The following is a 19,743-nucleotide window of genomic DNA, read 5'->3' on the forward strand; positions in this document are numbered from 1 at the left end:
CTCCCTCACAGCTGGCCCCTGCACCGCTCTGAGGCGCGCTCTCCACTGCCTGCCGCTTCCCGGGAGAAGGCCTGCCGGCTCCCCCGCCGGGCGGGTGATGGGCCGGGGCCGGGGCGGGTGACAGGCCGGCTGGCAGGCCAGGGCCGGGTGACAGGGCCGCCGCCGCCGCCCCCCGCACCGTTCAACAGCCCCCGCGCCGCCCGCGCGCGCCCCCAACGGCTCCCCGCGGCGCGCGAGCACCCCCGCGCACAACCCGCTGTCCCCGCCCCCGGCCGCTGCCCCCGGAAGGCGTTCGCGCCGTGCCCCGGAAGTTGTCGCGGGCAGAGTCCGGCCCAGAGCGAGGCCCTGTTGCTGCCGCTATCGGGAGGCGCAGCCGTTACCCGCGGCTCGACGCGGGGCCGCCGTCTCGCCCGTCACAGGCGGCCCGGCCGGCTCGGCCGGCTCGGCGCGGCGGCCAGCGCGGGGCTCATGGCGGAGGTGGGTGCTGGTCCTTCCTCCCCCCGCCCCCGGCTCCTTCTCGCGGGGGTGCCCAGCCGGCTCTGCTGGGAGGGGGCGGCAGCGGAGGCTCCCGGGGTCGGGCCCGGGCCCGGGCCCGGGCCCGGCTCGCCCGTGGGCGGGAGCAGCTCCGTGGCTCGCCTCCTCCCGTGGGAGCCGGGCTGGGATGTGCCCTGCGGTAGGACCTGCCCTCCTTCCCCGCCCGAGGTGTGGGTCCGGGGGCTCACTGTGGGGGTGGAGGGAACTGGCTGGCGGCTGGGCCCCCCCAGGGCGGGGACCGCCAGGGGCACGGGGGGGGGGCTGCGGCCGGGGGTTGTTTGTGGGCGGGGAAGGCTGTGGGGGGATCACCGCCTGGCTCTGGGGCTGGGCGGGCGGGAGGGAGGGAGGGAGCGGGGGTGGATGAGTGGAGTGTGAGTTTAAAAACAAAAGACGAGCCGTTAAAGTTGTCCTGGCGGTTGGTTTGCTGGAGGCAGGTCTGGCGCGGGGTGTGGATCCCGGCTGCCTGACCGCCCGCCTGTTCGGTGCCTGGTGCGTCTGATAGCTCAGTCTCATCTTGTGTGACCTGTCAAGCGCTTGCACCTTCCTCTAGGTCAGCTGCTTCTGTCACATGCCTCTCAAGACAAGTGCATTTTCTGCTCCACGTCGCCGAGCAACTCCAGGGGCTTTCGAGGTGCGAGCCCTGAGCCTAAGTGAGAGTTCTGTCGGGTCAGTCAGTTAGGGTGGGCAGACAGAGCCTCCCGAGGGGAAGGGGGTCCTCCAGGCTTTTCAAAGTGGTGCTGTCTGTATGAATGAAAGTGATATCCTAGCTTACTTGCTCGTCGTTTTAAACTCCCCTTTCTCTGACATGTCCCTATGTACGAATCTAGTGAGGATAGATCTGAAGAATCACAAAGGTCAAAAAGCGTCTCAGTACTTGTTTGACTCGCTTCTCCGTCTAAACTTGATTTTCTGGAGAATGAAAGTACGTTTTCTCGTCTTCCTGGTCACTGCATCTTGTTCAATGTTAATGCATAAGAAGTGATAATCATGATTAGAAATCACTAGGAATGTTGTTGGACTGTGAGTTGAAAATAATACTGTTATTGCAATGAATACATACTGTAGAAATCAGGGTTGGTTTTAGTGAGTGTTGAAAAAGTTGCCAACTGTGGTTTGATATTAATAATATTTTTAAAAAGTTTTTATTTGTGACTTTTTTTGAATAGCCTTTGATTTTTTTTAGCTTTTTTTACTTAAAGTGCTAGTGATAAAGTGACATTTAGTGTAATGAGCAAAAAAGTTTTCTGAATAAGTATTTTTTGTCTTTCTTTAATGATGTTAATGTTAGCAGTAATTCTATATTATGAATCTGTCATTAAATCTGCTAGCTCTAAAACATATTGGTGTTTAGGGGAATGAAAAACTAATTTTTTTAAGATTTATTGCTGTGTTAAAAGTGATCTGGTATTAAGACACATGGGTTCAGATTGAATAAGCATCATGCCTTCTTGTTAAAGTTAGCAGAACTGCCAGTTTGTTGTCTCTTTTCCTTGGTTAGGAAGTGCATTTGAAAAGCACACCTGTCTATGCCTGCTTAAAAAGAAACCTGTATCAGTATAAATCACGCAGTTCAGGTCCAAAAACTGCTAACTCCATTCCAAATGGAAAGTGATGAAGAACGTTATTCCTTGACTGAGATTCCCTGAATTTATTTGCCTCTGTGTCAAGAATACTTTGAAAATGCTTGTTGAAACAATGCGCCAGCAGTTGTGTGTATATCTGGTTAAATGGCTTTCCACGGTTTTGCTCACTTTCCAGTTCAGTGTCTTGTCTTACATGTTGGTGGTGAGTTGTAGTCAAAATAAACTGTTCTCATTTCTGTATAATTCTTACAGGCAGAGTGGTTTGGAACACCTTTTCACCATACAAGAAATTTCTGTTAAAGAGAAGAAAGTTTGTCTTAAATTGTTGCAATGGGCAGGTGGTAGTTTGTGGAAGAATCTCTTTGTAAGAAAAGTAGAGTTTCATAAACTGGAAAAATATAATATGTGACACTTGGGAAGACTGGTTTGCAGATACATGGATCTGATTCTGCACTTCAGTTACACAGTTCTTGAACTGTAATATTGATATATTTTGTCTTTTGAATTGATATGATTATGTTTCTTTTCTTTGTTAAGTGGATGACCATACACAAATGTATTTACTTGCTATGGAGATAATTCCCTGCTAAATCTAGTGATTCTGTAATAAATTCTACTGTTTGGGAGTTAGCAAGATTATTTCTAACAGTCTGTCTGTACTCCTACTTACTATACTTTACTGTTCAAAAATTAGCTTGAAAGTAGCTGTATCCATGTTTATTAGTGGTCTGATTCTGAACTCGTTGAAATGAATTTTGTTCATGTCTGTGACCATGGGTCTTGTAGTTTAAACAAAACAACTTTTTGGATAGTGGGTGAAATTCACTCCTGAGCAGAGAGGTTTATAAGACCACTTTAATCACCTGAACCATTGTTTAAATTCCTTGGAAATACTAAACTACAGTTAAGATAATACTTAACATGACTGTGTTGGATATGTTACGTGTATGTTCTTCCTATGCAAATATCTGAGGTGATTTAATCAGTGATATTTAAAAGAATATCTGGTGAAAGTATCATTAAGTTAGAGTAACTAATGCACTATCTTAATTTTATTAAACACGAAGAGTGAAACTGGTTGATATAGTGAACTGGCCTCACTTCCTGCTGCTTGTGCCCAAGTAGACTATGGCTGTTTAAGTTTCTGAAAAAAAAAGGGACAAGGTTTAATCTTAGGACAAATTAATTAAAAATAATCATGTTCAGCTGCTCTGGCAAGTTTAAATTTAGAACGTGGCGGTGTACGAGTATGTTTTCACAGGGTCATAAGCTGATCAAAATTGGACCTTCTGCCTTCCCAGCCGCCTTCCTCCTCTTTCTTCCTTGTGCTGGTAAGGATTGCACTGAGAGCTGGTTCAGGAAGCTGAACTGGCTGAAAACTAGCAACTTTTTTTTTTTTTTTGTATAGTTAGTTTTTAATTGACTCAGCGACTCACTCTGCAGTTGCATACCTGTTAGTGGCTGCATGAGCGAAGAGGTGGGATGCGAGAGGGAGGGGACGAGTGGCACTACATAGGCCTGAACGTGTGGGACTGATGTTACTAGACTCCAGCCTGCAACCTACTGCTTTGCATAGGCGTACAGCTGGCATGGACCAGCTCCACCATTGAAAAACATGGTCCTGTTTGTTTCCACCCCGCTCTGCTGCTTCCTCCTTTGTGCAGGCAAATACTTGTATGGTTATGTGGCGAACTGGGTTGAGGTTTGAACTAACTTGGGGGAGGGGCAGGGAGGGGAGGGTTAGATTTAAGCTGGATCAGTTTGCTGCACAAACATTTGTGCTGGCGCAAAGATGGGGGTGGAAACAAGCAGTAAGGGGAGCAGGGTGTGTCTGTTTCTTTTGGTGACAGTGACACATTATGCCAGTTTAAAGTGTATTCGATACTGGCCTAATTCAGTGAGGTTAAGCTCATTACAGCGTTGAGGGTTTGCATACATTGTTCAGTTATGGTTCATGGGCATATTTTACATCTAGGACCCCTTAATCCGTGGCAGTGTGCTCTGATTTCATGATGTACTTTTGAAGGGATTTTGAGGGAAGAGTCTGGCCTTTTGTATAGTAACTCCAGTTTTTAGTATTTTCATTTGGTACCTCTTGTTTCATTTAGCGGTACTTAATGGGAGAAATATGCGCCTGTTTATAACTCTTCATCAAATTCTTGAAACAATGAATTTTTTCAGCATGTATTGAGTTTTTAAATTTAAAAGACTAAAATCAGAAAAAATAGCGATCAGAGTGTCCACTAAGAAAACTGCAAGATATTTTGCAGTAATAAGTAGATTAAAAAACCCAAACGAACAAACCTATGAAAATTATGAGGCTGACCTAAGACATATAACTTCAGACAGTTTCCTAGGAGGCAGTATGTGACTTTTCTTCTTAAGTAACTATTTAATAGTTAGTGGTTTTCAAAATCTGTCTTAAGGCTTTCAGGCTATCACAGAAGTTGTACTTAATGTTTCAGGATATGGATAGGCTTTTTTTTTTTTTTTTGCAGACATCTGTGAAAATTGTAGATACTGTGTCCCCCAGCCGTTTGTCTCTACTGCTCTGCCATAGATCGCCATACTTAATGATCATTTCCACCAAAGCTGTATGCAGTGTTACATGCTTTAGGCATAATCAGCAGTTAAATGGACAGTATTAGCTCAATCTGCCTTCACTGATCAGTTACCTTGATTAATTTTTCCTTAAGTGGATTAGTGTGCTCTTACATGATTTCACTCTCTTGCAAGTCTGTATGGGTGGTAACCTCCCTTTCCTGGGTGGCGATGAGTAACTGTGGGCAGTAGTTACTGCTGGAAGAGGTGACCTATCTGCAGCTTTTCAGTGATGTTTTCTGAAACAAATATAATGGGTTTTATTTTTGTCTGTTACTGAATAACATCGTTTTTTTATCAAAGCTATTTGAGGACTTGTTGGCCAGAAACTGCTGTCCAGAGATCTGTAATTTCACACAGCATATGCAGATGCTATTTTAGTTGCGGGTAAGTCGTAGAACAGCAGTCCTAATATAACAGACTTTGAATTTTTGACTCTTAAGCATCATCTTTTCTTGTTGGCCCTTCTGTGTAATCAGTGTTAGGTGTAAACATTCTTTTTGAACTTGAACTGGTGATAAACTGGTGTGTAGTGTTTTCTTGTATAAGTATTTATGCATATAAATGTGCGTGTGTGTCTGTCATGTATTCTCCAAGTATAATGTACTCTTCAAAGTTTCCTCTTCACTGCTTCTGGCAAGGTGGCAACAATCATGACAACCAATTTAGTTCACTATTTATTGAGGCACATTTTCCTGGAGCCCTGTGATTCTCCAGAATTTCAGTCTTTCCCTCAAGCTTGAAATGACAACAGAAATAATTATCCCTTGGCTTTAATAAAAAGAACTAATAACTTATTTCTGATGTTTATACAATAAGATTTCATGATTATTGCATGTTTGGGACTGACTATATGCATTCTTTTCTAATTAGTGGAAACGGCGTTGTGATTACTGACTGTTTCCTTTTCTAGTCTTAGAGTACTTTAATTTCATGTCTTATTTGTTCTTCTAAAATGCTTTCACATCCATATGTGGGGTAGTGAGATGAGAAGCTTCTTGTCACATGAGCTGTACTTAATCTGTCACTGGCTTCTCCGGTGGTCCAGGATAATCCCTAAACTTTTTGCCTGAATCTCAGTTGACAAAGTAATACCAATATCTGTATTAGGAAATGTGTTCCTCTGAGTTTCTGCGAGTGTAAAATGATTGTGTTGCGTGCCGTTGCTATCATAGCTGCCCGTGCTGGATGGCCACCTTTATTTACTTCAGCTTCCAGAATCAGCCACAATTACTAGACTTGCCACTTCTTCTCACAGAACTTTTTTTTTTTTTTTTGACGTAAATGTTCAGGTTCAGTATTGGCTGTTGGTAGAAACACCTCTGTGTTGGTACGTTCTTGAAACGGGATTTTTAAAAAAGATACCAAATGTAGGTTATAGCTTATCCTTTTTCTTTTCCTTTGTGGTAAGTGTGTATCTTATGGCAAAGGTACTCAAATATTTCTTGCTATTCAAGGTACTCAAATATTTTCTTGTACATGTGTCTGTTACTTTTCTGTTGAGGAAAATGTGATTCAGAAATACTGTATGAATTGTCTGTGTTTGTAATAAAAGCTGAGAACTATGGGGCGGTTGGCATATCTGAAATAGTGATAGTTTTCCTGGACTGTACCCCAAACTCAGAAGAGGCTGGAGCCCCGTGTTCTTAGGTGTGAAGAACTGACTTCTTTCCCTTGGCTTTTCTTCATAGTGATTTTGGTCCTGGCAGGGTTGAGATGTTACTGCTGTCATTCATACAGTGGTGACAGTTACTGTAAACCACTGATCCGTTACTGTGTGCTGACTCAGTGGTGAAAAGTTGCTTTAATTTCCTGCCTTTTCAAGGGTAAAACAGACTCTCTATGCAGTTATGCCGGTACCTGGATTCCTGTGTTTTTAATGGAAGATACAGAACTTTGGTCTATCTCTCACTGGAGCTGCAGTTTAAACTGGTGTGTTGGTATTTCCACTGTTTTCCTGTGGCTGCTGCCAAAGAAGTTAAACTGCGTAGTAGTTCTTATCTGCTGGGATTACCCACCTTGACACAAATGAAGCATTTGTCTTTCAAGCAAACTTTCTTAAATGCTTTGCACAGGGATATTATCTTCTTGTGCATTAGTATGACACATGGCACAATGTGCAGGTGGGGATGTTTAATTCTTACCATAATTTAGTGAGTAAAGGTAATTATAGTAATGCTGCTTGGTTAGAATCATAGAATCATAGACTATTGCGAGTTGGAAGGGACCCATTATGTGAACATTGGAAAGATATTTATCAGCACAATATTAGATGTATTTCTGAGATGGAATGTCTTTATTTCATGACTTGCAAGATGTTTGACAGGGTGGAGAGCTGGCTGGCTTTGCCATGCGTTAGGACAGCGTGACATCTTTTTCCCAAATGGAGATGTTGAAGCTGTAGCTTTAAAGGGGAAACTCCCACTATTTTTTTTTTTCCCCTGCAGAAATACAAACTTTGGTTTATATATAAACTTAAAGTGAAAAACTAACGATCTAGTGCTGTGTTCGGTCTCGGTAGCAATGTATCTTATGCTGAGCTTTTCTGAAATGACAACAGTAGCTTTTTGCTTAGCTGCACAGCAGAGCAAAACAGAGCTGACTGTGCAGCAGTTATCCTTCAGACATGTCTAAATTTTTCAGTCTATTTATGAGTATCAACAAACACTTTGTGCATACTTTTGCCATGCGTTGAATGCTTCTATTTTCCTTTAATTTAGCTTAAAACTAGTAATGGAATTCCTGAGGTTTTGAAAGGAATAGCTCTTGGCAAGCCTACAGTTTTGAAACCAAAGGCAAATTAAGATACCAAGCAAACACAGGGAGGGCTACTTCTTCAGGGAATTATGTTAAGATTCTTCCGACATCTTAGAGTTTGTTGTATTTATGTTTTAAAAAATATAAATATATCTTTGAATTTCTCCTTTAAAGCACAGTTGTTGTTGTTCTTCTTTTAAAAAAATCTCACTGGAACACAAGGGGACTTTTTTTCCCCCCCCTTGATGTCACTCAACAAGTTTAGCCTTTTCAGCCAACCATTAGAAGTAGAGGGTGTAATACTCCTTTCTTTGTAATACTCCTTTCTTTGTAGCTGTCTGTATATTTCAGTAATTCAAACACTGATTGAAGCATGTAATTAGGTTACAAATTTTAGTTTAAATAAAACATGCTCTTGCTTTTAAATCACCACAATAATTGTAACTGAAAGTAGTTGTTGTTATGCATCTGTCAGGTGGTACAATAATACAATCAAAAAAATTATTTACATTTTCAAAGTGTAGTTACGCTTTTTATAAAGCATATAGCTAAGCCACTTTAGCTTTGCGGGAGTAAGAGGAGATATGATGTAGGGAAACTTGTCTGGCTGTCACAGCCTTGTCCGTCTTTGGTATCTGTGGTACTACTTGCTTGCAAGCATCTTCCCTCTTTGGCATCCTCTTCCCACTAATCCTGAGGTGTACAGTGTTCATAGAAATCTTGCATGCCATCTCCTTTATTTAGGTTACTGCATTTCTTTGTAGAGTTTCGTGGCTCTATGTGCCTTCATTCAGTCCTGCATTCCCTTTCAGTGTTTCTTATTATCATAAACATTTTGAATGTCTCAGAGCTCATTGTCATCTCTCTCAAACTTAACTCCTTTGCTTGCCATTTGTGATGTTGCTGATGGCAGTATAATCCTCTCTTGCCCAGGGCAGTTGTTTGGGAGTAGCCCTCTTTTCTCCCTCTTCTCCTTGAATCCACAGTCATGTTTTATTCATATCCATCTTCTTCCTTGTCCAAACAACATTTTCAAGACCACGTTTTCTTTTTCTGTCTTTACAAATTAAGTTTTGGCCTGTATCTGTCATCTGGAGTACTTCAAGTACCTCCTCCCTCTTCTCCTGATATTCCTATCTCTGCAATCTGTTTAAAATACAGCTGGTACAGTTTTTCAGTAGTCCAGCTGCTAGTTTTTCTCATCAAGCTAAAGCTCATTGTCTTTGAATTCGAAGACCTGCATCTCGTATTTCTGCATCATACTCTTCTTTTTCCCTGCTACTCTTGGTGCTCAAATCTATCTTTTTTTCTCCCCCCCGATGTCTTTAGTTATGTTTCATGTCATATTCTTCACTTTGATTTAGGAAACTTTTGAATATAATTGTATGTTATATATGTTAATGCTACTACAAGAGAAAATGGTCACACCTCTGAATTTTCTTCATGGGTATTGGAGTGTCCTGTTGTCTCTCTGCTTATACAGATGAACTATGTTTTTATCTACCAAAGCGTGTTACTTTTGGATCTTTTCTTAGAGACCTGTGAAATGTATGTTGCTGTGTATCTTCCAAATCTGGTTCACTTGTCTGATGACTATACTTTTAACTTTGGAGTAAGCAAAGAGCACTGGTGGCATGCTTTAAACTCTGTTGTGTGAGTACAATGTCACATTTTGTGGACTTTTATTATCATACGTGATATCAGTTAGTAAATATTTTCTTCTGCACCTGGCAGGCTTCTTTGGTGAGACGAATCAGATGTAATCTGCAGCTTTTATTTAAATGATACACAAATTGAATTCAACTGGCAATAAAAGTAGTATTAAGTGCCATGTCCTATACTTGACTTACTGCAGAACTAAAGCTAGTATTAACAGAGGTAATACATTTTTATTAATAAGGAAAGCCAGGTGACTCCTAAATACTTTTTTTTTTTATGTCTCATGAAACTTTGGGTCCCAAGGTTTTTGAGTCAGTGACTTGTGTTTTGGTTTTTGTTTGGGGTCTTTTTTTTTTGAGAAAGTTAAACTTTTGGGGCTCCTCATTATTTGAATGTTTTTGGCTGGTAATACAATGAAAAAGTAAAACAATTATAATAGTTACAATAATCCATTTTAATACACAGCTTGCTGTACCTGTCTTAGAAATGTGTTAGGATAGTAGAGTTAAATTGTTGTGAATCTCTTCTGGGTTGTGGCAGCTGCCTTCTTTTAAAATCTACTGAGTAGACTTTCATGCCTTGAAATTGAGAGTGCACTGTATGTGTTACTCATCAGTTTGTATTGCCATAAATGTAAAAGGACTAGAACAGTGGTCGTTTTAGTGTTAATTCTCTTAGGTGTACAAATGTTAATGCTGAAGTAAGCTGGATGTTTTGTATTGGTCTATACAATATTTGTGCAGCTAGACTGGAGGTAGTCTTAAATTCTTAAATAATTGGCTCCTACTTCAGGGTTCCTAAAAACATTTAATTGGCAAATGTTTGGATGCCGTGTGTGAATATGAATGCCTGCTTCCTTATCTTTCTGATAGCTGTCTCTTTCTTCATTTACTGTATAAGCTTTAAGCGATGGTATTCAGTTCCTGAGAGAACTTCACTTAGAATTTTGCTGAGAAGGATGCCATTACATAAATCTTTGTTGTTAAAAGGCATTTGGTTAAGACATTTTAGGTCTTAAAAAATAATTAATAAGCTAATATTAAATGCAATATTATCCAATACATTGTGCTTTAAACTTGAACTTTGTGGTATTTATTTAGTTTTATTATAATAATATTGTTATGCCTATATTTAGAGAAATTCTGAGTAATACATGCCAGTCGGTCAGTCCTGCAACTCCAGAGAGTGCTCCATTCCTAAAAATTGCTGTACTAGAAAAGAATGTATACAGGAAGAGAAAAAGGGAATGTGCTACATAGGCTTCAGACAAACTATTTTCTTTTTTTAATTTTTTCTTCCCTCCTCCTCCTCCTTTTTCTAGTAGCCAGGTAGATGGGTGAGCCTTTCTTATCCAGTGCTTACATCCTCCCTCCCCACGTTCCAGAACTTTTTCTGGTAACAGAGGTGGGGAGAGCATTTCCAGCTTGTCCTCTGGGTCTTCAGTTCTAGAGCAATGTGTGTTTTGTCTCAGAGGCACAACATATACCAGAAACTTAGATAAGCTTCTAGTTTCTGTTTAAGTGTATATTATGACTGTTACTTTAAGATACTTATGGCCACTTAGGGTCTTGAAATATTTCTATTAGTAAAGGGCAACAAAGTGCCCTTCAAAATCTAAAGTTCAAGTTATTTGTCTTGGATTTTCTGTGCCTACAGTCAATGTGGATCATCTGACCGTCACAAATGTGTTTTCTTTTACTATTACTTTAGTCCATAAGTGTCGGTATGTTTGCATAATAAATATTTATTTCTTCCTGCTTCAGGGTTCCTTGTTCTGTTAAGTCCCTATAAACTGGTCCCGTAGAGCACAACTTCATGTATGTCTGCCAAATTTAATTTTACTTCTCTTGAAGAGTTTGTATTTCTTAGTCAGCTGTAATAGAGAATTCTATTTGTTAAATGGATGTAACTTACTAATTTTAAATGGTATCGTTTTTAAATAGTTTCATGTTAAAGTAAAAAGTAGTTTAACGTTGTCAGTAGTGTGAAATTAAAAAGAAAACTACCTTTCCAAAGGTTTGATTGTGCCAATACCATATCAGTTTAGCATTTTTCTGTGAATTCTTCACTGCTGATGTTAAAATAAATCAGTAACACTTATTTATACTAAAGCCTGTCCCCTATCCTGTCTCCCCCCTTTAAGGACATAAGCGCCTCGGATTTACCCTGGGGCTCAGCCTAAGGCAAGCTGTGAATGTTTGTGTCCTGGTTTAAATATTTGTGAAGTTTTAAGGTTCACAGGTACAAGCATGTAAAAAATTAATTGGCAAGCAGTTAAATTTTTATGTTCACATCTCACCTCTGATAGCTTCCCATACTCTTATCTATTGATAAGTAAATTGGAGCACAGTTTTGAGCAGCTCTTTCTTTATTGAGATCCTGATTCATGGAAGATTTTGCTTAGTGTTTTGATTTCTCATTGAACTATAGGTGACAAAACTTAGTGACATATGTAGGAAAAGTAAGGTTTGACTTAAGCATATGCCGGTCAGTTTGGAATTTACTGGTTACAAGCTCTCCTTAGGAAGGATGATTTCTTTCTAGTTCAAAGTAGGAAGAAGTCTGAAGAGGAGGAAAGCTGTTCACCTGAGGCTTTGAGGACAGACTGAGGTACTTAATAAGTAGTGTACTCTAGGGAAAGCTCTTAATAAAATTATTAAATATTGACTCCTGTGAGATACTTTATGCTAATAAGTAGAATGATATTAACCAATTTTTATGTGATATGTCAAACTGCTCTTGCATTGATTATAAGATGACTGGTTGCAGTGGTGCTATTTGATTGGCTCTAGCGCTGACTTATAAAGTCAGCAGCACGTTAAGGATGGTGCATTGAATTCTTATGAAGTATTCTATCGTAAGTATATTGTACATGAAATATGTAGTTTTAGGCTTTCGCACCAAAAAAAGTTAAGTATTTATTTCAACATGCTATGCATTTAGTAGCTAATTATTTTGAAATTGACTGACACATTTTTTTATGACCTGCTGTAGTGCTTCATTACATACAGTTCTATAATTTTTTCAAGAAAATAAACATGTTTGAAGTAAGACCTATTTTCTAATCCTGCTGTCGGATGTCAAAATGTCTAGAATAGCTATTTCTTCATGTTCCTTTCCAGTGCCCCACATAGAAGTTTGTGACCTAGATGTGTGTGGGTTTTATTTTTTCTTTTAATGGAGTTATGCAAGTTAACATAGCTTTTATTGTTGATTAATAGCTAAAATTTGGGGGGGGTAAGGTGGGGAAGGGACAGCTAGTGTTCATTCTTTTATAGAAAGAAAATCTGCAGCTCTCTTCCATCACTTGGGTGCATTCAGCTTTATGTTCTGCTCCATCATTATTCTGTAGAAATGCTAGCATTCAGATTGTCAAAAATTGGACATAACCCAGGAGCTGAAAAGAATGGAAACTCTTGTATAAAGAAATACATAAAACTTCCTTGTCAGCTAAGGTGGAATAAGTGAAATATTGTATTAATGAGGTTTTTAAGTAGTTGGATTTTAGGTTTGTTCTGTATGATATGGTATTTCTCAAGTGTGCTATACCAAGGAAATGTAGCTTCAGAAAGCCTTCTATATCCTTGACTTCAGAACAAACAAGGAAATATCACAGAAGAATGCTTGAGACGATGGAATAATAAAGCCTAGCAGTGTATGGTGAACAGTAGAAGTATTTTACATGTTACTTCGAATAGGAAATATTGTGGGCTGGCTGTTAGTGATTTGAGAGAGATCTTGGTTTACATTCATTGTAAAGGCTTTCTATGAATTAATTCCAATACAAACACAAGTTCAGTGAAGTTACATTGCTGATTACCTTTCATTATGAATGGACTATTTTGAGGTGGGTGGTTATAGGAAATTTTGTAGCTACATAGGGTCATGTAAAAAGAACATAAAACTCGAAAGAATAATTAGGTGTTGTCTTTGAAATGCAAGTCTAGAGTTATGACTAAAATGTAACTAAAACTGTCACCAAAATGTTTTATGTTAAATTTTGTATGTTAAAAGCTATTTGCCGAGTTACTCATAGACTAATCCTAATAACAAACTTTATTTAAACTATCTTTGGGTTTCAAAGCTGTATTTGTGAATATATTGCTTTTATGCTACTGGTGAGAGTAAAACCATTGTTGAATGGAAATTTGGTATAAATCTCGGAAACCTAGAAGGTGAGCTCCTTTTGCTCTGTGCTAAAATCCTATCATGTTTTCTTTCCAGAGATACAGAGAACAAGAAATTTCCACTTTTTTTTTGTTAAATAGTGTGTAATTTTGGACTAGGGACTTTTGCTTTTTTTAAAAAAATATTTTTGTAGAAATGCGTTACTACTGAGACTTGAATTTTTTTTGCTGATGCAGATACACAGTGAGTAGATCATTCCCACTTCCTCTAAATATATTTTTAAGTTGTTTGAATGGCACAGTTTTGCCCAGCTGCTTTACACTTGGGTGAAGTGTTAATGGTTAAATTGGATGTCAGTAGGTTTTGGTTTTTTATTTTAACTCAAAAATAGTGACAGCACAGCTTGGGGCAGGCAGTACACTTTTCTCTAGAGTTTGCTTTGCACAATCATCTTGTACATGGATGATTAAACTATTTGTAAATCAGTTTACAGTATGCCTTACAGTATTTTTTTTTGTTTGTTTGCTTTAAAAGGCCATGATGTGAACTGCAGCAATTTAGCAGCTGATTCGTGAGTGGTTCAGTGTTTGGCTCCTGAATGAGGTAGGGATTTTGTTGGGGGGCTGGCACCTTGTGAGGATAGTGAATTTATCCACTGGCTCCTTGGTGGTGGTGGCTGCTACTTCCCAGAACTTCATTTTATTTCCAAGAAAACTGTAAATGCTTCCCTATGAAGTGTGTGCATTCATAGGTGCACATTAGGCCTGTGCTTAATGTAATGAATTGTACCAATGGGTTATGTGGTGACCTGTGATTTTTCATACAGATTTTATGCATTATTTATACATTTATTTTAGTACTTTTTTTTTTTAACTAGCTAAGCTACTAGATGTGCTTCATCTAAGGTTATATTTCAGTATCGATGGCATAAGTCTATAGTAGTGACTTGGCAGGGATTTTAAACGCTTGCAAACGTAATTAATCTGCTCAAAAGTGTCAACTATAGATGATTCTCTAAGGAAACTCTCAAATGAGTCATGTACAGTACCACACAAGTAGCAGGCTGAGTTCTGAGGATCTTATGATTGCTTCTTGTTCCCTAGGCTATCTGATGGCCAGCAAGGAAGCCTAGATGTGCTAGAGATTAAAGAACTCGGCTATCACTTCAGTAAGTAGTGAGTTACAAAAATGGCTAAAATTAACATACTCATAAAAATTTGTTCTATCCAGTTTGGTCCTAGTTCAGTGAATATAATAGACAAAAGGTATCACCTCAGCAGCCAAGAATTAATACATTTTAGATTGAATAATGTAAAAATTACACTACTGGAGCTGACTGATCCATCTTGCTGCTGTGTAGGGCTGTTAGAATGGGGAAAGTTAACATGCTCATGATCCTGTTTGAAGTAGGCTAGTGCGATAGGACTACCTGCAAAGGTCACTGAATCTGCTGCAGAAGAATTTGCATCAATCTGCAGCACTAGGCAGGTTTCAGAACTTGACAGCAGCCCTCCTTGCAGCATACCACAGGCTTTCAGTTGCTGGCACAGCAGAAGCGAGGGATGAATATAATCTGGCTGTGGTTCCATCATATATTATTTAAAAGTTTTCCAACTGTTTATTTTCCCTTCTGCACTACACTTTGCTGCCCTCTCACTTGTGATATTACAGATGTATACAGGGTGACTGAAATAATGTAAATTAAAGGTCCTCTTTCCTTCCCAAGGAAAATAACATCAGTACACGTGCTTTGCATAATGTTCTTGCTTTTCTAGTTATTTTCCAGAACACTTGTTAAGCAGTATTGACTTCTAAATAAAAACCAATAATTTTCTCCTACTGTAATTTAGGGGGTAATGTGCAGAAATTGATCTGCATATTTGGATAGTCAACATAAATGGGTTGCAATTTATGAAGGAGCGTAGGGACGTTAGGTTAATAATCTTGGAAATACTCAGGGTTAAATAATTTACTTGAAGTTGTACAACAGTATCAAAGCACATATGTTTAGCATAAGCAAATTATTAGTGTGTTGTGATGGTCAGCTATTAGAGAGAATACATCCAATTTGAACGTAGAACTGGGCCTGTGGAAACCTGGGGTGTTTCACATAAGTGAGCAGCCTAAAGGTTGATGGGCTTAAACAGAAGTTGTAGGAGCTGGGCAAGATAAGATAAAGTAGTAGATGAGCATAGGGAATTGAATGGGAATTTCTTTATCAAGAAAGGGGACTAGGAATCAGTTAGGAAGAAGCTTGACTTTTGGAATATTTTGAATTTTGGGTGCTTGACTTAATTTATCCTAATATCACCTATTACAGATGGAATTTGAATTCCAGTGTTTCTGTCTTAGCAGTAGCTAATTATCATAGAATCAGAATCATAGAATATCTCAAGTTGGAAGGGACCCATAACGATCATTGAGTCCAACTCCCTGCTCCTCGCAGGACTACCTAACACTAAACCATATGACTAAGACCATCATCCAGATGCTCCTTGAACTCTGACAGGCTTGGTGCCGTGACCACTTCCCTGAAACGTGGAACGCTTCACAGATTTGTGTGTCATCCTTGCACAGTGGCCATGCTAATCTTCTCTCTATCATTCCAATTCTAGTATGTTTCTTAGTTCTAAATTACTTTCAAAATATCTGCAATATTGTTAGGCAGGGATGAGTGGCTTCTGTGCTTTTGTTTTGAGGTGTCTTCCGGTGTAGACAAAGGCGTTGCAATAAATGGATAGAGTATCTGGGATTAAAGTGCGCTGTAAGTAGCGTGATTATTTCACACTGCTTCTGTATGTGTCTAAATTTTCTTCTAAATTCACTTCCTTTCTATTTCTTTTCTAGAAAATAATGTAGCTTTTCCAGATTTTGTTGTTGGATTGCAGTTTCTGTAACATACTCTTGTTGACTAATTCAATTATTGCTGGATCTAATGTGTTGCTTTGATAGAAGCTTGTGTTTTGTTTGCTTGTACAGTCTGAGACACACCATTTTCATTTGCTTTTGAATTTTTTATATTAACTGCAAAAGTACAGAGAGAAAGAATAGGAGTCATGGTTTATCTTGGATTATCCAAACTTGCTTTGGAACATTATTGCCAAAGGCTATTACGCTTAGTGATTATTATGTTTATGAAGTTGTTGTATTTTCTCAAACCACAATTCTTGTAAAAGGATAATTAAGTTAAAGCTTGGGCTATTCTTTGCAGATTCTGTGCCAGCGCCAAAATATTTTCAAACAATACGTAGTTATAATTTCAAAGGTATCCTTTTAACTTGAAATACTAAGTAGTGTAATAAGTTTTAAAACATACTACTGTGCTTCTAGATTACTGAATATTAATTTTAAGGTGAAAGCAAGCCATTTATCTTGCACTGCCATTAGAAATCAGATGTGAAGCATGCTACTTCATATGAAGGCTTAGAGTTTATGTTCTTACTCTAATCTTTATGCTGTCGCTCACGGAGAAGGACTTGTGGGTGGTGTGATGGTTGGAGGCCATCTTGGGCGTAGCGATCATGAAATGATACAGAGTTTTTGACTCTCAGAGAAATAAGGAGGAGAGTCAGCAGAACTGCCACCTTGGAATTTCAGAGGGCAGACTTTGGCCTGTTTAGGAGCCTGGTTGACAGAGTCCCTTGGGAAGCAGTCCTGAAGGGCAAAGGTGTCCAGGAAGGCTGGACGTTCTTCAAGAAGGAAATCTTAAAGGCGCAGGAGCAGGCCGTCCCCATGTGCCGAAAGACGAGCCAGCAGGGAAGAAGGCAGGCCTGGCTGAACAGAGAGCTGTGGCTGGAACTCTAGAAAAAAAGGAGAGTTTATGACCTTTAGAAGAAGGGGCAGGCAACTCAGGAGGACTACAAAGATGTCATGAGGTTATGCAGGGAGAAAATTAGAAGGGCCAAAGCCCAACTAGAACTTAATGTGGCTACTGCCATAAAAGACAATAAAAAAATGTTTCTATAAATACATTAGCAACAAAAGGAGGGCTAAGGAGAATCTCCATCCTTTATTGGTTGCGGGGGGAAACATAGTGAGAAAGGATGAGGAAAAGGCTGAGGTACTTAATGCCTCCTTTGCCTCAGTCTTTAATAGTAAGACCAGTTGTTCTGTGGGTACCAAGCCCCCTGAGCTGGAAGACAGGGATGGGGAACAGGATAAAGCCCCCATAATCCAAGGGGAAATGGTTAGCGACCTGCTACACCACTTAGAGACACACAAGTCTATGGGGCTGGATGGGATCCACCCAAGAGTACCGAGGGAGCTGGCAGAAGTGCTCACCAAGCCACTTTCAATCCTTTATCAGCAGTCCTGGCTAACCGGGGAGGTCCTAGTTGACTGGAGGTTAGCAAATGTGACGCCCACCCACAAGAAGGGCCGGAAGGAGGATCCGGGGAACTACAGGCCTGTCAGCCTGACCTCGGTGCCAGGGAAGGTTACGGAGCAGATCATCCTGAGTGCCATAACATGGCACGTACAGGACAACCAGGTGATCAGGCCCAGTCAGCATGGGTTTATGAAAGGCAGGTCTGTTTGACTAACCTGATCTCTTTCTATGACAAGGTGACCCACTTAGTGGATGAGGGAAAGGCTGTGGATGTTGTCTACCTAGACTTTAGTAAAGCCTTTGACACCGTTTCCCACAGCATTCTCCTGGAGAAACTGGCTGCTCATGGCTTGGACAGGTGTACTCTTCTTCGGGTAAAAAACGGCCTGGATGGCCGGGCCCAAAGAGTTGTGGTGAATGGAGTTAAATCCACTTGGCAGCCAGTCACAAGTGGTGTTCCAGGGCTCTGTGTTGGGGCCAGTTCTGTTTAATATCTTTATCAATGATCTGAATGAGGGGATCGAGTGCACCCTCAGTAAGTTTGCAGATGACACCAAGTTGGGCGGGAGTGTTGATCTGCTCGAGGATAGGTAGGCTCTGCAGAGGGACCTGGACAGGCTGGATCGATGGGCCAAGGCCAGTTGTATGAGGTTCAACAAGGCTGAGTGTCGGATCCTGCACTTGGATCACAACAACCCCATGCAACGCTACAGGCCTGGGGAAGAGTGGCTGGAAAGCTGCCCAGCGGAAAAGGACCTGGGGGTGTTGGTCGACAGCCAACGGAATATGAGCCAGCTGTGTACCCAGGTGGCCAAGAAAGCCAACAGCATCCTGGCTTGTATCAAAAATAGTGTGGCCAGCAGGACTAGGGGAGTGATCGTCCCCCTGTACTCGGCACTGGTGAGGCCGCACCTCGAATACTGTGTTTGGTTTTGGGCCCCTGACTCCAAGAGAGACATTGAGGTGCTGGAGCGTGTCCAGAGAAGGGCAACGAAGCTGGTGAAGGCTCTAGAGCACAAGTCTGATGAGGAGCGGCTGAGGGAACTGAGGTTCTTTAGCTTGGAGAAAAGGAGGCTGAGGGGAGACCTTATCGCTCTCTACAACTACCTGAAAGGAGGTTGTGGTGAAGTGGGTGTCAGTCTCTTCTCCCAAGTAACAAGCAATAGGACAAGAGGCAATGGCCTCAAGTTGCACCAGGGGAGGTTTAGACTGGATGTTAGGAAAAATTTCTTCACGAAAGGGTTGTCAAGCACTGGAACAGGCTGCCCAGGGAGGTAGTGGAGTCACCATCCCTGGAGGTATTTAAAAGACATGTGGTGCTTAGGGACATGGTATAGTGGTGAACTTGGCAGTGTTAGGTTTATGGTTGGACTTGATCTTGAAGGTCTTTTCCAACCTAAACGATTCTATGATTCTGTGATCTTTGGGGGGGGGGGGGTGTGTGACAAAAATCTTGCTGTTTGCACCTATTATTGCTGAACACTTCAGTGGTCAGGTTTAGGAAATCACAGATTTCCAAAGGTTTCATGCTGTGTGTTTATGCAAAGTATAATTTAATAATGAGTTGGATAATGTTTGAGCTGGAGTCTGTAAGGATGCTTGACATCCATAGTTGACTTCTTGAAAAATGATAGGAATGACTTCCATCAGTCAAATGAAACAGCTTAAATGTCAGGAGCTCAATCTTAACTTGTACATTTAAATGAAATTTTATGTTCTTATTTTAAAGAAAATGCAAAAGTAAGTGGACTTTTTTTTAAAAACAAAATCTGTACTGGCTAAATGGTCACTAATCGTGTTCCTAAACACTTAGGAACTTTTGAAGCTGTATTTGTGCAGAATTTCTGACCCTTTTACTGCAGTGTAAACAGAAGTTAGAAATAGCATTGTTAGGAGTTGTAGAATGCCAACATGCTGCTTGTATAAGTCTAGAGTAAAAAAGCTTTATCAATACGCTTCTTGATGTTGCAACTGAAATACTATGCTTTTTATAAAAATATTAATTTTCCTAACTTTTGAACAGATTTCAGAATTTGCTTGAATTTATACTTTGCACACATAACTGTAGCTTTATAAGAACTTACCTTTGCATAAAATACATTGAAAGAAAGCTGTTTCAGAGGCTACAGCCTGTTTTCTGTTAGGTGTTCTGTA

At 40.4% G+C, this 19,743-nt stretch overlaps 1 protein-coding gene and 1 non-coding gene across 4 annotated transcripts in view; one reads left to right on the forward strand and one right to left on the reverse strand.

Moving 5' to 3' along the window:
- The first annotated feature begins 311 nt into the window (after positions 1–311).
- The window catches only part of FRS2 (fibroblast growth factor receptor substrate 2), a 56,530-nt gene continuing 37,098 nt past the window's right edge, over positions 312–19,743 (forward strand). For 2 of the 3 annotated variants that reach the window (XM_075495499.1, XM_075495506.1), the window contains exons 1-3: positions 312–477; positions 13,797–13,865; positions 14,366–14,430. In XM_075495499.1, the coding sequence (XP_075351614.1) occupies positions 13,861–13,865; positions 14,366–14,430 (70 nt within the window). In that variant the 5' untranslated portion in view covers positions 312–477; positions 13,797–13,860. The remainder of the gene's footprint in view (positions 478–13,796; positions 13,866–14,365; positions 14,431–19,743) is intronic. The other variant, XM_075495509.1, reaches the window with a different exon arrangement.
- Positions 15,795–15,897, reverse strand: LOC142405070 (U6 spliceosomal RNA). The gene has a single exon (XR_012774046.1). It is a non-coding gene; the product is annotated as a U6 spliceosomal RNA (small nuclear RNA).

The sequence above is a fragment of the Mycteria americana genome, chromosome 1, assembly GCF_035582795.1.
Source record: "Mycteria americana isolate JAX WOST 10 ecotype Jacksonville Zoo and Gardens chromosome 1, USCA_MyAme_1.0, whole genome shotgun sequence".
In the NCBI taxonomy this organism is placed as follows: domain Eukaryota; kingdom Metazoa; phylum Chordata; class Aves; order Ciconiiformes; family Ciconiidae; genus Mycteria; species Mycteria americana.